Raw genomic sequence first — 20,103 nt, forward strand, 5'->3', positions numbered from 1 at the left:
AGGCTTATGAAGTGGTCTAATTTTCTTTTGTATTTGCAATTGTGAGATGGATCCATGATATGACCAAATACTAGTGGATTATTATGCATTATGATTTTGAACCAAATTTGATCGTTCAACAACCTATATATGAACTTTTGAATCTCACCACCCCTAATCTCATTACCCAAAGATCTTTTGGCCGGACACCCCCATTTCATGTTACCCAATGACCGTTGGCTCCAAATTTTCAACACCCGATTTCCTAAATTTATTTCCTCACATATAGATATAGATACGATTTAACACCATAGGAAATGTTGGTATAAAGACAAGAGATAAACATCTTATCTTATATAAACAGAAAAAATACTAGTACTAGTAATACGGAGTAAGACACAAGTTGTAATAAGAAAGAAAGAATGATAAAATCAATAGATGAATTAAATACGCGGTATTCCCCCTTCACTATCTCACGCTCCACTCCACACCGTTTTCTCTCTCACTTGTTTTTATTTTTATTTTTAGCTGTATCTATATCTATATCTCTTTTCTCTTTCCAACAAAACACACACCTAATCAGTCACTCGCTACTTCACTCTCACTCAAACACACAGACAGACAACACAACCATTGGATCTTCAAACAACACCAACAACAATGTCCACAATTTCACACTCTCTTTTGTCTTAATCACCACACTTTTTCTTTCTTTTAATGACGAATTCTCATTTTTACACTTTCCATTTTCCAAAACCCTAATTCCAGATCTACCATGAATTTACACTAACATTCACACTACTACTTAATTACTATACAAAACCCATGGCGGATAAACCCGACCCGAATAAGCTTCCAAAACCCGGCCCATACCCACCTGATGCACCAGCAATGCCTCCTTCTTCCTGGGCCAAACGCACCGGTTTCCGTCCTAGGTTTTCCGGAGAAACCAATGCTAGTGATTCCGGTCAAATTGCCAGGTCTCCGGCAGATATCGAAACCGGGCGGGTACATCCAGCTGTTAACGGGTCGCCGGCTCCGGCTCCGGCACCGGCGAATGCTCAAGTGCAGGTGCAAGTAGATAAGGATCAATCTGTGAAAAAGAAGAGGGAGGGTGAAGGTGTTAATGGGCCCGGTGCAGGACGGTTGCCGCCTAAGCCCAGGGCTAATAATGCCGCCCCTGCAGCTGCGGTTGATACTACAGCTCCGCGGCAGCCCGAGAATGCATTGCCGCAGATTGTTGATGATGAGTTTGTGTCGCATAATTCGCATATGAAATATGAGCTTAGAGACACTCCTGGCCTTGGTATATATATATAATATAAGTGGTTATTATTTGTTGGTAATTGGCTAATTGTATGTATTGATATGTTTAGAGTATTGTTGGCTGATATATAGATGTATGTATATATGCAGTTCCTATAGGTTTTTATGGGTTCCAGCATTATTTATCTATGATTGGTTCGTTGGTTTTGATTCCGCTTGTGATTGTGCCAGCAATGGGTGGTGACCATGTAAGTAGTTATTGTTTTTGATATCGAATATCTTTTTGCTTGAATTGGTTTTTGAGCAAGTTTAGTGTGGGTGTGTAGGAGGATATGTCGAATGTGGTGTCCACTGTGCTTTTTGTGTCGGGAATGACTACGCTTTTACAAGCAAATTTTGGGTCGAGATTGCCACTCATACAAGGCCCGTCGTTTGTTTTTCTTGCTCCTGCGCTTGCGATAATCAAATCCCCTGAGTTCATTGCATTGAATGGAAATGTAAGTTTTATCTAATTTATTCCTGTTTGTTTCAACTTTATGTTTTTGTGTATCAGTATCTTATATTCTTTCGGTGTCATACTTTCAGTATGGTGAATGCAAAACTTGCTTTATAGTAAAAATAATGATTATAATAAACTATGCTGGCAGGTTATGCTATACAGTGGCGAAGCTAGGTTATTTTCAGTGGGGGGTCGAGATCTAAATTTTTTTTTCCCTAACGATATTTTTCGGGTAAATAGGGGGTCGAAACCAAGCATATCGAAATTTTTCTACACGAAAACAATATACCCCTACATCGCAAAAAAAAATTCGGGGGGTCGGGCGCCCCTCCCCGCCCCTTAATAGCTGCGCCCCTGATGCCATAAAAATTTGATTGCAAAACGTAGCATCGAAATTTATAGACATATATATTGCCTTTCACAGGGCCATAAAACTTAGTCTTACGGTTTCTTTGCTCATAACCTTCGTGTTTTATAGTGACGATAACTTGGTTTTCTTATGAATCCTTTGAAGATGGTGACTTTAGATAGGAAATTGGATCAATTAGGCCAAAAAGTCTTGTAGGGATAAGGTTCTAGGTTGCGTAAGATAGTGACACACCAACTGTTTATGGACCATTAGCATACCTTAATGATCCCTCTAAAACTTTCGCTTTTTATGGCAAATTTCTAAGTCTTTTTTCTTTATTCTTTCTTTCTTTCTAACATGTACCTCAAAGTTGTTGGTTCCCTAAAGCTTTATTGAATAAAAAACACAAGAGAAGAATAACCAATAGAAGCTATAATAGGAAAAAAGGGTTACCTTGTGGTCCATGCATTACTTGACTTTTACTACCAAATTCTAGCTTTACCTTGAAGATTTATCTCAGAAGAGAATTTTATGAAGTGATGGAAGTGTGAACAACTCATGCCGTTCCTCTGGTAATGGCTCTGCCGTTGCTAGGCATGTCCCAGGCATAATTTTGACTACGACAGGGTAGAAGAATTTTCTCGTTTATGTTGTCCTTTTTCAGTTGAGTAACACGTTTAGAAGAAGTGATCAATGCTCAATCCCCATCTTTAAAATCTCGGGTCAAATAAACTTTTATCATCCCATAGACCTAGGAGCAAATAACAGTATATCCTGCTTCCGTGACAACATAAAAATAAGAATATAGTTTCTATAGTTTAGGCCTATAACAAGCTGTTATTAGCACACTTGTGTCATCTTGGAAGCAGACTACTGTAGAAGAATATTATTACCAAACTTTGGACAAGTTGGCTATTGAGATATTGGGATAAAAAAAGTAAGAAGACATATGACATAAAACAGGTTACAGCACATCACATCTCCTGTCTGCCATTACTACCATCACCATCTTACAACAGCTATATTACAACTTAAAAATTTGAAGCATTCATTCTCGCTAATCACCAGGTTTTGTTCATTTTATGAACCATAGATCACTTTTCAAAATTTACTTATCTAAGCGGAGCTTCTAATTACTGTTTACACTATGCTGTCTCTTAAAAAAGACTTCATTTTTTTCTCCTAAACCATGTAGAATTGACCATTTTATGAGTTTGAACCATATAGCATTTTTCAAAAGTTTTTACTTTAAGTCTTTAGCAGGGCTTCTGCTGAATGTTTGCCGTCTGCTGTCCCTTAAAAAAAAGTCTTTCTAATAAATATTACTCGTAGTAATCAATCCACTTGCCCAGTGTCTCAGTTATCAAAAGATTTCTTTTTTTCACGAGGCTTCATGCTTTGGTGAATGAGTGATGACATTGCTTATCATTTTTTTCTTGATACTACAGAATTTCAAGCATATAATGAGGGAGCTACAGGGGGCTATAATTATTGCATCGGCTTTCCAAGCATTACTTGGATACAGTGGACTGATGACGTTACTCTTAAGGTGTGGACTACTTCTCTACAACTTGCTCTTTGTATTCTGAGCACAATGGGGGTCTGATATGCTATAAACTTTGATATTCCATACAGATACTTTCTTAACTATTAATCGTGTACAACATATTGCTTTGAAGCGCCACAAGTTAAAAGCTTTCAATAATCTCGGCACATTCTTAACCTATTTAGCTAATCATCATGATCCATACGATTAAATCCAAAGCTGTAAAAAATCTTGGAATGAGACTTCCTGTTACCCGAGTTAGACCCCTTTGTACATATGACCGATGATGAAAGACTTGCAGGCTTGTGCATATTGTAGTTAGGAAATGCCTTACTTCGACTGACTGTCAGTTGAGTTAGAATCACTATGCGACTCAAAACTAACCACAACTTGTGTGTTGCTTCTTCAGATTGATTAACCCAGTGGTTGTCTCTCCAACTATTGCTGCTGTTGGTCTTTCATTCTATAGTTACGGATTCCCGCAAATGGGTGCATGTCTTGAGATTGGCATGGTGCAGATTCTGTTGGTCATCATGTTTTCGTTAGTAAGTTCCCTTCCAGCATTTTTCACTCATGGATATCATATATTTGAACTCGGTGCAATGCTGATTGGAAGCTGCAAAATCTTACAATGTTATGTGTTCTGTCTTTCAGTACCTGCGGAAAGTATCTGTTTTAGGGCACCGCATATTTCTTATTTATGCTGTAAGTAAACGTAACTATCCCTTTATTTCATTGTTGAATTACACTACTGTGGCTCAAGGGGAATAATATACTGTTAATTTGATGGCCAGGTACCGTTGGGTCTGGCTATTACATGGGCAATCTCTTTCCTTCTAACTGAAGCAGGGGCCTACAAGTATGATGGATGTGATGTAAATATACCAACATCAAATATGTTATCTGATCACTGCAGAAGACACGTTGCCAGAATGAATAGTTGTCGAGCTGATGCTTCTCATGCATTGAAATCTTCCCCATGGTTTAGATTTCCATACCCATTACAATGGGGTACACCTATTTTCAACTGGAAAATGGCTATTGTAATGTGTGTGGTATCTATTATATCTTCCGTGGACTCGGTAAGTTGGTATACTTTTTAGCTTACCTAATAAGTAATTGTTGGTGCTGTTCAAAAAAAAAGTGTAATTTTTGGTGATCAGTGAATTTATTGAAGTGTGGTTTCATATAGGTTGGGTCATACCATGCATCATCTTTATTGGTGGCATCTAGGCCTCCCACACCAGGTGTGGTTAGCCGTGGGATTGGTCTTGAAGGTCTATGTAGTGTTTTGGCTGGCTTGTGGGGCACCGGGACCGGGTCAACTTCTTTGACTGAAAATGTGCACACAATTGCTGTGACAAAAATGGGGAGTCGCAAAGCAGTCGAGTTGGGAGCCTGCGTCTTGTTCATACTATCCCTAGTAGGTACGTCAACAGCCTCTGTTGAATCTGAAAACATTATATTATGCCAACATTTACTGGTATTTTCTGCTGGGCATGTATAAATTCTCTATTATTTTACATTTTGATCAGGTAAAGTAGGAGGCTTTATTGCATCAATCCCTCAAGTAATGGTTGCAGGGCTGCTCTGCATTATGTGGGCCATGCTTGCAGCATTGGGTTTGTCAAATCTTCGTTACAGTGAGGCTGGAAGCTCCCGGAACATCATAATCATTGGGCTGTCTTTGTTTTTCTCCCTTTCGGTTCCAGCCTACTTTCAGCAATATGGTCTCTCACCTAATTCCAACTCGTCTGTTCCTTTTTACTTCCAGCCTTACATTGTTGCCTCTCATGGTCCTTTTCGGTCACAATATAGAGGGGTATGCAGTTTTTATTATTTCTTTTCCTTTATCGTTTAATTTTTTTTTCTTCTCATAAATGAGTTTCTATATGATTACAGTTAAATTACATCATGAACACGCTGCTGTCATTCCACATGGTAATAGCCTTTCTAGTGGCAGTAATATTGGACAACACGGTGCCTGGGAGTAGACAAGAAAGAGGGGTGTATGTGTGGTCTGAAGCAGAGGTCGCTCGAAGGGAGCCTGCTGTGGCTAAAGACTACGGGTTACCCTTTAGAGTTGGAAAAATGTTCAGATGGGTGAGATGGGTCGGGCTCTAGAGGATAAGAGATTATGCAGGATGGAAGTTTTGCCACGATAAAGAGTGTTTGTTTCTAGCCATATTGTGAAATGGATGACAAGCATAGTGGTACTGGATCGAGCAGGTTGCAAGTTGGGGTGAAAATTTGAAAATAGGTGGGATTTGTGTACATTGAAGAGAGAGGTTCTGTGTTGTAATGTTAAATTGTCGATGCTTTTGTATGTAGTCTGTAATTGGAAATTCTTGTTTTAATTGAGTCGTCATTTTTCTTCTCAGTCATTTGTTTTAATTTTGCCGTATAGAAAAGGCAGATGCATGTTAAGAGAGAACTGACTGAATTAGATGAGAGATTACAGAAATATAATGTCCGGTGGAATGATGGATATATGTCCACTACATATTTAAGTTTCCTTTTAGGGTATGTTGCTACATATAAAAGGTGAAACATATTATGACAGGAACCTAAATGATGGTCGGGAAAGATCCAAATAGTTGTGATCAAAGATTCAAAGCAAGGAAGGATCCAAAAGACTCTTATCATATCTAGTTTAATAACATTTTCTTATAATTGAAATAGGAAACCATATTCGGTTTTTGTCTTATGAAGACATGAACTCTTGAAAGAATATGCTCAAGCATACATTTAATGATGTAAAGTTGCATTGATACTTAACAATTCTCCTATCCGTGTAATAAAGAAAGCAGGAATCTTAATTATGTTCTCTTTGAACTAACAAGAGTACTTATACACAAGCCAATCGAATCAAGAGTGCATCCCAGGACACGCATCGGTCCATCAAGAGGTTAGCTAGTATCACCAAATAAATACCAAAGTTTCAAGAACTCTTGTTTGAGACTTACTCTTTTAATCATATATAAACCCCTGCTATAACATTAAACAAATTGTTTGCAAAGGAAGGAACTCGAGTAAGAAGATCAAAAGAGAAGAGAACAAACTTGTTTTTCATCTTTTTAAGTGTCTACCATTTATTTGTAGCAAGAAAATGAATAAACATAACCACCTAGCCACCTAGGAAATTTGGTGTCTTTCTCATGTTTTAATCTCATTACATAATATATTGAAGGTGGTCAAAATGGCTCAAAAACAACCATAGGATACCTTAGTTAGGTAACATACAAATTAATAAGTCATAAGACTCGACATCTCAACTTAAACAAAACTAATCTTACAAGTATAAGATAAATAATAAATATGGATAAAGAGAACTGAAGAAAAATTTAAAAAAGGAAAATGTTAAAAGTTGTATTTAACGTACATAAAATAACTTGTATCTTCCATATTAAAAACTCGCCTCTTGGTTTTCATGGTAAATGTACAAACAATTTATATGCATCTTAAACACAGCCCTAAAGACTGTATTTAGCAAACCCCTTTAATTTACAGATCTTAAATCTAACTAAACATAATGAAAATTTATCATATGATGAAAGCACGATTTTGATTGGATAGCTACTCAAAATCACAATTTTGAACATTTTAATATGTAAAAAGATGAATGTACTTGCGTAAAAAGATGAAATTCGAAAAAGATAGCTGTTTAGGTAGTGCCGGCCGCACGTGGTGAAAGTTCGAGTGGCCAAATTTATAGATTAATTTAAGTATGACAAACATAGAGGGAGGGGGGAATGGCTTTATTTTTTACATTATCATTAATCATTAATTTTTGAGTCTTGTTCAAATTAACATACACGAAGTAAATTGTTTAATAGCAGCCTAAATATCAACTTTTTGAGTCTTGTTGTAACATATATAAAGAAATTATATATTAATCAGAAAATTTATGAGGTAATTTTTGACATAAAATTATAAACGTTTTTGCATGCTATTAAGTATTAACACCTCTGAAGACTGTAGTTGTATTAATAAAATCATAAATTTTTTGTTATAGAGAAAATTGAAAATTTAATGGATTAACAATACTGTACGTTGTTAAACATTTTGAGTTAAACTTATTTTTAAAGTACTTGAAAATGTTTTTTTTAAACAAAAAAGAACTAAAGTTAAGTTATATAAGAATAGAAATACAAACAATTTAGATACATTTCTTTATATATTTTTTAAAGTTAATGAATTAAAGAAAAAAATAAGTAGAAGATGCATGTGATTGGCATTCCAAAATTAAAATTAAAAAAAGGAGTAGAGGATGTAACTAAAACGTGGTATTATTATTAAATTAATTTATAAGAAAATGGAGTACATGAACCGAAATAGTGTTGTGTTCGATTCCTTCGATGTTTATTTGTTTTTTAGTGTGTGATTCGCCAACTTTTGGACCACTAGGAATTTTTAACTTCTTTTTTCATATTAAAAACTTTGAAATATATTTTTTGGGTGAAAATTATATTATTAAAATGATTTCGTTTTGCATAAAATATTAATTCTAGATCTGGGATGATTATTTAGTACCCCTCGTGAAATCATTTGGTTCCGATGCAAATCTTAAACAAGCAAAACTAGCGTTATTATACCAAGCATCTACCTTCTACCATTCTACCCTTTTGATGTGCGTCTAAGTTACTTACTTATATACATGTAACAAATGGCATGTTATATCTACGGGAAGTTTATATTTATGATGGCATGTTTATATCTTATAAAATTATCATCTATAATCTATAATCTAATACTATCTTATAAAGTATTTTGTTTTTTTTTTCAAATCTCAATTAAATAATTGAGCTACCTAAATTACCTCTCTTCTTTATTCACTAATATAAACATCTCAGCATAATATACATATAATACATTAAATCTCAACCATTCATTTTTTTCTCACTCCTCAAATCTCAACCACTCATTTTTTCTCTTTCCTTCATAAATCATTTTATTCATCTAATTCATTCAAAACCTTTTATCTCAAAAACCGCATATCTATAAATTATAAAAATTGTATTGGTGTTCTTAAAATTTCATGCTCTTTCATTAAAGATGTCATTAGATATACTTTCAGCGAATTTTTAAATCCGAGGGCGGAGCCGTACGACTAAGACATTTGACTATCATACTCTATGACTTGACCTATCACCGCCACCATCTCACCGCCACGACGCGCGGGCATTATCTCTCGTACATTATAAAGGAAGAACCCTTTTTTTCAAATTCTCAAAAGATGATTTGAGGTACCTAATATACCCCTCTTTTTTATTCACTAATTTAAACATCTCTACCTAATATACCTATAAGGGTGGACGCTCTGTATAGCCACCGGACCGGTACCGGTTTGAACACCGTTTCGACCCTCCGGTACCGGTAGGGTGGAGAGCGTTTTGGAGAGGGAGGTGCCGGTTGTGGTGCCTAATCTTTTGACCATTATATATCATTTATAAATTTAAAAAAAAAAAAGGAAAGGGACCCACATGCAACGTTCCACTCTCTTTCTTTCTCTCTTCTTTTCTTCTTTCTATTCTGAGCTCTACCTTTCTTCTTCTTCTTTTTTTATTTCTTTCATTTGAAACAACAAATCATTCACCAATCACAAACATTACAATGAATCGAGGGAAAGGCAATACAAAACGTAATGAACGCGATTACGCTCAACTGCCAAAACGCCGTAGAAACCCCCCGCCCCCAAACAATCGCGATTCGGTGGCACCTCCTCCTCCGCCACAAAACACCGAAAATTCTTACATACCTGTACCCGTTGATGATTTCTTTGGTCAAATGGATCCCGGGTTTTTTGAAGTGCCTAAAGGGTTTGTAGGATTCACGAATCAAAGTCAAAAGTAGGGCCAATGAATTTGTGATCCACATAAGTCCAAGCCCGGGTTCTAATGCAACCTTAATCATGCCTCTCGCACTTGAATCACCTGATTACTTGAAAAGTGTACTAAACAAGGTCAACACTAGGTTGGTGGGTTCGTGGTAATGGTTCGCAAGGAACCATCCAAGTCAAAATATGTGTAAAGTATAAGCAAATCATAACATGTACAAGTGCAAGTAAATCATAACTTACGGTAAACAATCACATCACACACAAGAATGTATAGAAGGTTACTCATGGCGTAACCTTGCCACGTATTAGTACTCGTACAAGTGTCTAATCACAATAACTAGAGAAAAACATAACAAGCGTGTCCAAACAATAAGACATCAAATAATGTATCATAAGTGTATGTGTACCATAACAACAACAAAAGCCACCACAACCACAATGTTCTCAAGTATGAAACACTTGGTAATACGTCGTACAAAAGCGCGTTTTCAAGTGTATGACACTTGGTAGTACATCAACCAAACAATAAGTACAACAACATGTTCTTAAGTGCAAGGCACTTGGGAGTACGACAAGTCAATCATCCAAACCACAATGCACATACATTTCATACGACTTACATTTAATGAATCGAAGATGCTTGTATACAGGGTCACCCGCAGCCTTCCCACCACATCTAACAAATCATTAACGGTATCATCATCTTCCATGTGTGTGCTACTATCCTAATCATATCACACCATTCAGACCAAACATATAATCCAACTATAATAGGTTAAACCGTCAACAACTCAACCAAACATGCAATAAGACAAATCGTAACTCGAGTCAATCAATCAATAAGTACTAAAACATGTTCTCAAGTGTAAAACAGTTGGAAGTACATCAACCAATCATTAAGTACAAGGCATGTTCTCAAGTGTAAAACACTTGGAAGTACGTCAACCAATCACAAGTCCATTCATTTCCACGGAACAACATGTACATACATTTCGGAGGATTTTGCTTTCATCAAGTCCCAGATGCTTATATATATGGTCACCCGTATCCTTCCCACCGCATCCAAAACCCTTTTGAAGGCATAACCGACTTCCATGTATGTACGACTATCCTAAATAATCACCATGTCACAATCATATGCGTAAACCATCCAACAATCAATCAAAACCATCCATCAATCAAATAAGCAATAGACAAACATTAAGTCATCAATCAAATCAACCAAATAATCAACCAAGTATGTATGTGTACACTTTTCAGCCCGAATCTCAATTGAGTCGGGAGCTACGGAACTCACCTTGGTTTCCAAGCTACGATAACGAGTTAATGAAGAGTTATAAACGCTCAACAACCGCTACGAGTCCGCAACCTAGCAATAAATATCATATTATCATCAAAGTCAACTCTAGAATCCTAAACAAGTTGATTTAGTAAGATTAGGGTTGAGTCACAACTCTTAGACGTCTAACAACTAGCCCGCGTAAGAACAAGACACATTCGACTCGACATTTTTAGAAATGGAGGATCTTTCATCTCAAATGAAGATTACTACTAGAAAAAAGACTCTCATACGAATCCAACGATAGGTCATATGACTCGATTGGGCTTACGGATTGAAAATTATAAGCGTTTGAAGTTGACATAGGAAAACGTTTGGGGCTGAATGGGTTTCACTGCGCCGCAGTGAGGTCTAACACCTCCCATTGCGACGCAGTTAGCCAAAGAGTCTCTTTTCCGTGACTTCCCTCTACGCCGCAGTCATCCAAGAACGCACCCAGCGAGCAACAACAACAGATTTCGAGCCAAAACACCCCCAGAACCCCATTTTTGACCCCAAGATCGACCCAAAGATCCTTCCAACTCATTTTTGAGAATGAATACGAATACATAAACATAATTATACACAAACCACTTCACAAATTCGACCCATTACTTCAAATCAAGACTAGAAATCGTTTTAACCCATTTGAAACCCTAGAACACCCTAATCGCAATTTGACTCGATTTATGACCTGAATCCACTTGAAGTCAACTAGAAACATGTTTAACAACATAAAATGATAATTATGGGATGAATTTTACTTACCAAATCCACCACCAAAAACTCGAATCCGAATTTGACTAGAAAGTGGGTGATTTCCTACACTTCTAAACCCGACTTTTTGATATGATGATAAGGAGATCATGAGGATTATTATTCTTGTTTTTAATCTTGCTTAATCTTCATTAAATGTGATTGAAATCTAGAGAGAGAGAGAGATTGTGTATGTGTGTTCTTGCAAGAGAAAAAGAGGGAGAGAAGGAAGATGAAAAATGAATGGATGAGAGGGAGATAAGGTTGAGGTAAGGGTTGGGTAAATGGGTATGGGTTTGGGTCTTGGGTCATGGATCATTTCCATGGGTTGACCCATCACACTAACTAGTTACATTAAACATTCGTTAACCACCGAGTCACATAATAAGTTGGTCAATCGACCCGTTTAACACGATACCTAGGCAATTAGTCACAAAATGAGCTCAATATCATCATTAGATAAAAACTTTAGTCAAATTACACATAAGGTCAAACGAGTCAAAATTGCGGATGTTACATTATTCCCCCGTTAATGGAATTTCGTCCCGAAATTCAACAAAACACCAATTTCTAAACAATTGTGGGTACTTCAACCTCATATGGTCCTCTCGCTCCCAGGGGAACTCAACTCCACGACTAGCGTTCCATCTAATATTGACAATCGTATAACGTTCATTCTTGAGTTTCTTGACTTGACAGTCTAAGATTTCCGCCGGCTCTTCGACGAAGTTAAGCTCATCGATTCCGTCGTATCATGGTCATTTCTTGTTTTCGGTGACTTCGTGATGAAGTCCCTTACTATTTGTTTTCCTAAAATTCCCTTCCTCTCGATTTAGATGAGTAAGCGATTAAACAACCTTTAGAAATTATTGGCACTTCGTAAACGGTCAACAATTCATCAATTGGGGGGAGAAATGGATACCGGTCCTTCACCACGAGGTTATTCAAATCCCGAAAGTTATCACACCTTTCGAAGCGACGCTTACTTTCCTCACAATGCAAGTTAGAGGCTTTCTACGGTGGTTAGTTAGAACGAACAAGTTGCTTCCTTGGGGTTCTTCAGGCCACACGATCACCTCAGCGGGCTGATGTTGTAGATGGTTTTGGCGCAGAAGCGCGCCCTTTGTGAGCAGTATGGATGGCCATTGCCTTAGTTTATGTTGTTTATTTGTTAGTTATTGGTGTGTTTGAATAATAATAATTTATGTGTTTTGTTTATGTATTTTAGTAGTATTTAAAAATTATTAGATAAAAGTTTTAGTTATTATTTTAATAAAATAAATAGAAAGTAAATTAAATAGACTAAGGTAGGAAGGGCGGGGAGATGTGGCGAAGTACTCCTAGCTTTAGGGAGCGGACGAGAGGAGGAGAAAAATCGGGGAGGGGAGGGATGGCGAGGTGCTCCCCCCACCCTAATACCCATAAATCTCAACCACCCATCTTCTTTTCTCTCTCCTCAAATCTCAACCACTCATTTTTTTCTCTGCTACATAAATCATTTTATTTCTCTAATTCATTCAAAATCTTTCATTAAAGATTTCATTCGATATACTTTCGACGAATTTTTAAATCTGATGGCGGAGCACGTACGACTAAGGCATTTGGCTATCACACTCTATGACTTCTTATCTCCTATGACGTATCTCTCTCACCATCTCACCATCGCAACATGCGGGGGCTTACTCTTGTAATATAAGAAATACGAAGTAGTTTTTCCATTAGCTTATTAACTTTTGAATGTTATTTGGGAGCACCCTCTAATCTTTCATCCCAGCTCTCATTTTCTCATCTCTCACTTTTCTTTTCTATATATTTTTTTTACATCATCAATCTTTTCTATTATATTTTTCTCCATCTTTCATCTCTTATTACTTTTTTTAATCTAAACGATAACAAGAGAGACTTGAAAAATGAAACGTGGGACGACCAAAATTTTTCATCTCATTTAAAAGAGGATGATGTAATGGTACCACCATGCTTCCATCTTGCACCATTCCTTCCATTGTTTTATAGATACTGCAAATTTTCCAAATGACAAGATTGACAAAAACTTTACAAAAATGAAAATGTCGAATTTTCCAAACTTGTTATTGATCAACATAACTACATAAGCTAGTTTCCAAACAATAAATATAGACAAGAAATGTAATATGTCATTTATATCTACACTAAAAATTCGACTATATATAAGCCAAATGTCTCTTAATTAATTAAGTTAAATTGTTTTTCATCTTAGTTAGATGCTAGCTGATTTTACATGTTGCATATACGGTATGAGTCGGTTGGGGGCGCCGTTGTAAAAGGTTTTAGCACGGGGTGTTAAATGACCATGACGGCATGACGACAATTTGATTTGTCTTGTACGTTTTGTCTGGTAGGATTTAATTTTAAGTCTCATGCATGTTTTAACCTTATACGTATAAATTTACAGTTCAGAATTGACATCTTAAACCATACTTCACTTTCGTCATAAATAGAAGATTTTCGATCTACAGAAGCAATCGATATTAACAAGTTACGTGGATATAATCTTTTTCTTTTTTTGAAAGGCAGACAACTTAAACCATATATATACTCCACTTTTGGTCAAATTCTGCAACACAAACTTTGTCACTTTGTTTTTGTATTAAAAACACAATATTTTAGAAACTTCTATATTCAAATTTACCATTCTAATTACGTTAGATTTTTGTTATTAATTTAAATGGGTGCTTGAATTTTCTAATTTAGCAAATTGTTCATTTTATTGCACCACACACATACGTGACAACAATATATATACGAGTATATAGATATATTACCAAACCTACTTAATTTATTCTGAGTTAATTAGCATTGTACCTGCGCGTTGCGGCGGTTTGATGGTGACAACGACTGGCAATAGTAACGGCGGCCATCGTGGTGGTGGTGGTGGTGGGTGTAACTATAAATGTAATTTACATAAAGGGGTATTGGAGATAATCTAGAAAATAAGAGATTGATTGTGTAAATTGATTTATTAAGAGTAAAATGATAATTTTGCATTTAACATTTTTATGAGAGAGAAAATGATAATTATTATAAGATAATATAGATTACATGCTTGGTGTATGCAGTTTTTATATTAAAAAAATAAAATAAAAATAATAATTAAAAACAAAATATAAAAAAAAAAACAGTTTTCATACCAAACTTCTCGACATTACCTTGATAACGTTTTGGTCCATGTCCTCGAATATAGTGTCTGTTAATAAAAAGATCCCTAAGTTAGATATGTGGATGGTATTTATGTTTTTGAAGTCAGGACAACCTTGCATATATGGACCTAAAGTCCTAAACGATACATGCTATAAATTATTAAATAATGCTAATATTCGAGGATCGATATATATGTGCCTAGCTAGCTACCAGATCAGACGACACAGATTTTGTCCGGGTGACCGGGTCGGAATTAAAACATGATTTCATGACTCACAACTGCTTCCATAATTAATGCATTAAATTAGTTAGTGGTGACATTCATTTTGTGATGGCAAGTGGGAGTCGCGAATTACATAAATATATCACAAGCAGTACGTTTATAGTCTTTAAAAACAAGAGTAGGTTTATAGGAACCATTTGATCAGTTACATAAACTTTGTATCAGTTACATAAACTTTGTATCAGTTACTAAAAGCTACTTATTTAGTTGGTAACAAAAACCTTTGTATCAGTTACATAAACTTTCATCATTAAAAAATATATATTTACTAAAAAAAACAAAAAACGATTCAAAACGAACCGAAAAACCGAACCAGATCAAAACCAAATCTAACGGTTTCTGATTTTCAAAAACCGAAAACTTCAGTTTGGGTTTCGATTTTGAGCCAAAACCGACCCAAACCGATCCAATTTCACCCTTAATATTTACTAAATGAGTACAATAATGCCTTAAAACGTCCATTTTTATATGAACATTTGTCTTACTTTAATATATGTAATCTCTTAGACAGGGTAATTAACCTAGCCAGTCTCTATGATAAGAATATAATAGAATTCGGACATTGGCATCTAACTTTTCACTTCTTTTTTTTTTTCATATCTCATTTTTAAATAATCTCCACCTCATTATTACCTTTCTCATACCATATTCCATCATTTTATTTACAACTCGCCTCTCACATTATACCACATACCACACTACATCTATGTATAAAAAAGGTGGTGATATGTACAGTCTAGGGTTGTCAGGGGTTCGGGTTTGGGTTGACGGGTTCAGGTTCGCGGGTTGACGGATTCAAAATCTCTGACCCTAACTCAACCCACTAAAATATTTAGGTCAGAAATTTCAACCCTAACCCATGACCTGTCAACTAAAATATTCGAGTTGAGTTTCAGATTAAGTCGAGATTGACAACCCTTTGTACACCATCTATTATTTTTGCCATAGACCATCAAACATATTTCATAATATTTACAATACAATGCCTTAAATCACATTTGATGAAGTACGACTAAAATAAGATAGTGGACGAATTATCGCCCATATAAAAAACCCAACAAATAATACCAACAAAAAGACAACAGAAATACCCACATTCTATGGGGGGAGTGGTCGCGGGGAAGGAGGAGCGGGCACGCAGGGCCGCGCGGGCACACCGCCGCCGGCGGTTCACCGCAGGAGAGAGAAGAATAAATGGGGGGAAGAACCCCGAAGGGGGGAAGAGAAGAGAGAGAAAGATGGAGAAGGTGATTGGCTGGTCAAACCCGTGGCCCCCACTAACCGAAATTTTTTCTTTTTTCTCTTTTTTTTTTTCCTTTTCATTTTTCTTCTATAAAGATTGCAGGTGTATTGTATCTGTATATAGATGATAGATGTAGGAAACGACCCCCATAAACTTCATCTAGATATTTATTAAAACTTTTCATTTTATCCCTTAAACTTTTACTTATTTACTGTACAATATAATTGATACAAATTTGAAGATTTTTAGTTATAACCCCTGAATATTTTATTTGTTGGCTATATTAGTATATTTGTTTAAAAGTAGTATTATTTTTGGTTTTTTCTATTTTCTATTTAAGAAATGTGTTTTATTTTCGGTTTTTACTTTTAATAAATGAAAATGAAATGAAATGGTGTTAAAAATAAATGATGAGGTGGAGATTGGGGGAAGATGAGGGAAAGTAACGTCAGTAATTGGGGAAAGATTGGGGGAAATTGAGATGAAAAATTTTTATTGGTTGGTGTTAGTAACGGTATTACCATGTGGCAAAAAAAACTTTGCTGCATTGATCTTCAATCGGATGCCAACCTCTATACATTTAATTTTTTTTTTGTAAGGTTCCTTTTCTATCTAGCTTTAAGACTCTTTTATCACATGCTTATATAACTTAGCGTTTTTAACATTATTAAATACGACACCAATGATCAAATATACATTGGAATATCGGATACATTTCAGTATTGTTCACATGTAAGTTGGTAGTGATTTACTTCCGAAAAGGGTCATATTCTTGTGATTTATTTGTTTAGGAAGAAAATTGATAGAATATGCCTATAAAGTTTGAATCCAAAATAATTTTCTTTTGATCCAATAGATAGGATATTTACATACTTATTTTAAGTATAACTTTTAAATTAACTAAGTCGAGTTAGTGGAGGGTCTGAGAGTGTGTGGCCGTGTGGGCTGCAGGGTTAATCCGAACAAGGTGTAATGGTCATCACGGTAATTTTGTTGTGTTGAAGCATGTTCCCGTGTATGTTTTTTGTTTTTGTTTCACATTATTTGATATCATTGTCGTGTATAAAATATAGTTTAGTTAATATAATTTTCAACCATAGTTATAAATAGGATGAATTCTCGTACATATAATATAAACTAGTATTTTAATCCCGGACGTTGCCCCGAAAGAGATAACGATGCGTATAACATATATCGTGTATAAAGGTGGTGATACATACATAACGATAAACGTACGTTGATGTAATCTAATGGAATTGTGGTGGTAGTGTTGGTAGAATGAAAAATTGAAGTTAGTACAAAATGAATTGAAAATTTGAAGGCGTAAAAAAATGGAAAAAATAAGTGGTAAAGTTAGTGGTCAAATTTAGAAAGGGGTTATTGTTATTACATGTGGATGTAATTAACTATGACGGAATGTCTATGTTATGTAAAGATCTCGTAAAATGTCTATTTAATATAAAGAACTTTCAAATCCTGATTATTGGATGTATCCACATATATGTGGCGACCATATAAGTTGTCATGTGTAAGTTTTTGATTGGTGAGATACATCCGGTAATCAAGATTTGAAAGTTCATTACATGACATAGACATTTTACAAGACTTTTACATAACATAGACATTTGGTTATAGTTAATTACATCCGTAGGTAATAATCCCTTTTAAAAATCCAAAAGTTTGTACCATAAAGTTGTAATTAAGGGCCTAATTCTAAATAGAAAGAAAGTTAGTGACAAAAGTAAAAAATTGAAAACCTTTCGTGGTAAAAATAGAAATATAAAAAAGTTGTGGGAAAAATAAAAATTAAAAAAAGTCTTTGTAGTTAAGACTACCTTAATTGTTATATATTTTGTACCATAAAGTTGTAATTAAAGGCTTAATTCTATATAGAATGAAAGTTAGTGACAAAGGTAAAAAATTGAAAACCTTTTGTGGTAATAATAGAAATATAAAAAAAAGTTACGACAAAAATAAAATTTTAAAAAAGATTCAGTTAAAATACCTTAATTGTTATATATATATATATATATATATATATAATACTTTCCATGTAATAATGGCAATAATAATATTTATGTAATACTCTTTGTTATTTAATCAACATTTTGCAAAAAAAAAAATAAAAATATCTCTCTACCTATGTAATGGCACCAAATTACCAAATGCTCTAAGACCATCTTTAACCCACCACACTAAAACTCAGTTTATTGATGTCACATCAGCAATACACTGATTCACCACACTGAACCAGTTTTAACATTAACCTCCACACTGATTCCTCAGTTTTAACATTAACCTCCACATCAGCAAAACATATTTTAATAAACCAAAAAACAGATTTCACTAACTATAATAAAAGATTATACTAAAACACAAAAACACCAAAGTTAAAAATTAAAACACAAAAAAAATAAATAAAAGACATAGATAAAATTAAAGAATAAAGTGGTAAAAAAACATTAAAACTTATATTACTATTTTAAAATAATTCATGGGGTAAAATGAAAACTTATATCAAATACCAAAGCTTTACATCTTGCCATCTGAATCATCGTCTTCTACATCCCAATTCCTAAACCTGCAACTCACAAAGCTTTGAGATTTTTCTTTCTTCCATTCGATAGGAGTAGTAAACAAAACAAAAGAAATAATACTAAAAAGGGATAAGCACCTGGTAATGTAATGAACTATGCACGAATGTTCATGTTGTGTAATGAACTACTTTGATGTTTATTGCATGTAATGAACTTTCATATTCAGGTTATTAGATGTACCTGAGTATAAATATACTTGGATGTATCCGACCAATCAAAAACTTACAAGTGACAGCCTATATGGTTGCCACCTATACTCAAGTAAATCTAATAACCAGGATTTGAAAGTTCATTACATGCAATAAATATCTAAGTAATTCATTACACAACATAAACATTCGTGCATAGTTCATTATATTCTTAGGTACTTATCCCTATTAAAAACATTAAAACTTATATTACTATTTTATAATAGTTCAGCGCGATAGCCACCAATTTGGGCGAATACGCCGACGAATACGCCGGATGCATTAACCCTCCACGCCGGAAAGTCGGCATATTGAATGGAATACACTGGGAATACATTGAACGTTAAAGATGGTCTAAGACTAAGAGGAGTGAGGGTTAAGGGGATGCCTCTTCTCCACTCCTTGCATGACATGTGTCCAACACTAATCATAAGGGGCATTCCCTCCATTATGTTGAAGTAGAACATTCTCATATGTAGGCATTCCCCCCATTATATATATATTTCATAGGGTAAAAAATATAAATAAAGAAAAGAAAGGTTGAAACACTTGGTTGGCACGCAAGATAAGAAATGACGCAGGCAAAGGGACAAAAATGGACGGGCTGAGCCTCGCGTTCAATATCCAACGGGGCGCAAATATTAAGGAAGTGGAACGCCCATTGGGACCGAAATTGGGTGTTCCGAGGCATTCCCGGGCATTCCACACGTAAAAAGAAGGTGAAAACGAGCTACTCCGTTCAGTATAAACGTGAAACCATATACTTGGTGGTACACATTGCGACTTTCATTTTGAACCACATACGTGACAACAATATTATATTACCAACCGTAGCTATCTGTATATGTATATTACTCGGTAATTTGGTACAAACCAAGCCTCCCTATGGGAATGGCAATATAGAATAGAAAGAATAGAATTATTATTAAAAGAAAGCAAACACAATTAAAGTCAAACAAACCACTAGTGAAAGGAAAGAGGGTGGTAGGTGTGAGATATTGACCCAACCACCCACAAAAAACTACCTTCATCCCCCCATATATAAAACCCATTCTCTTATTTT

The 20,103-nt window shown here is 35.2% G+C and overlaps 1 protein-coding gene across 1 annotated transcript; it reads left to right on the plus strand.

Moving 5' to 3' along the window:
* The first annotated feature begins 475 nt into the window (after positions 1–475).
* Positions 476–6,019, plus strand: LOC122603155 (nucleobase-ascorbate transporter 12). Its single transcript, XM_043775783.1, has 10 exons — positions 476–1,285; positions 1,396–1,493; positions 1,572–1,742; positions 3,542–3,642; positions 4,049–4,184; positions 4,294–4,344; positions 4,434–4,721; positions 4,832–5,066; positions 5,175–5,461; positions 5,542–6,019. The coding sequence occupies exons 1-10, from the start codon at positions 805–807 to the stop codon at positions 5,761–5,763; spliced, it is 2,070 nt and encodes a 689-aa protein (XP_043631718.1). The 5' UTR covers positions 476–804; the 3' UTR covers positions 5,764–6,019.
* Positions 6,020–20,103: the final 14,084 nt, after the last annotated feature.

Source organism: Erigeron canadensis, chromosome 6 (assembly GCF_010389155.1).
Source record: "Erigeron canadensis isolate Cc75 chromosome 6, C_canadensis_v1, whole genome shotgun sequence".
NCBI classification, from domain to species: domain Eukaryota; kingdom Viridiplantae; phylum Streptophyta; class Magnoliopsida; order Asterales; family Asteraceae; genus Erigeron; species Erigeron canadensis.

What these genes read in the sequence shown, in the direction of transcription:
- LOC122603155 (XM_043775783.1), top strand. Translation starts at nt 805, where the DNA reads ATGGCGGATAAACCCGACCCGAATAAGCTTCCAAAACCCGGCCCATAC. An exon ending in TAGAGACACTCCTGGCCTTG is followed by an intron (nt 1,286 to 1,395) that starts GTATATATATAT and finishes GTATATATGCAG; the next exon opens with TTCCTATAGGTTTTTATGGG. An exon ending in TCATTGCATTGAATGGAAAT is followed by an intron (nt 1,743 to 3,541) that starts GTAAGTTTTATC and finishes TTGATACTACAG; the next exon opens with AATTTCAAGCATATAATGAG.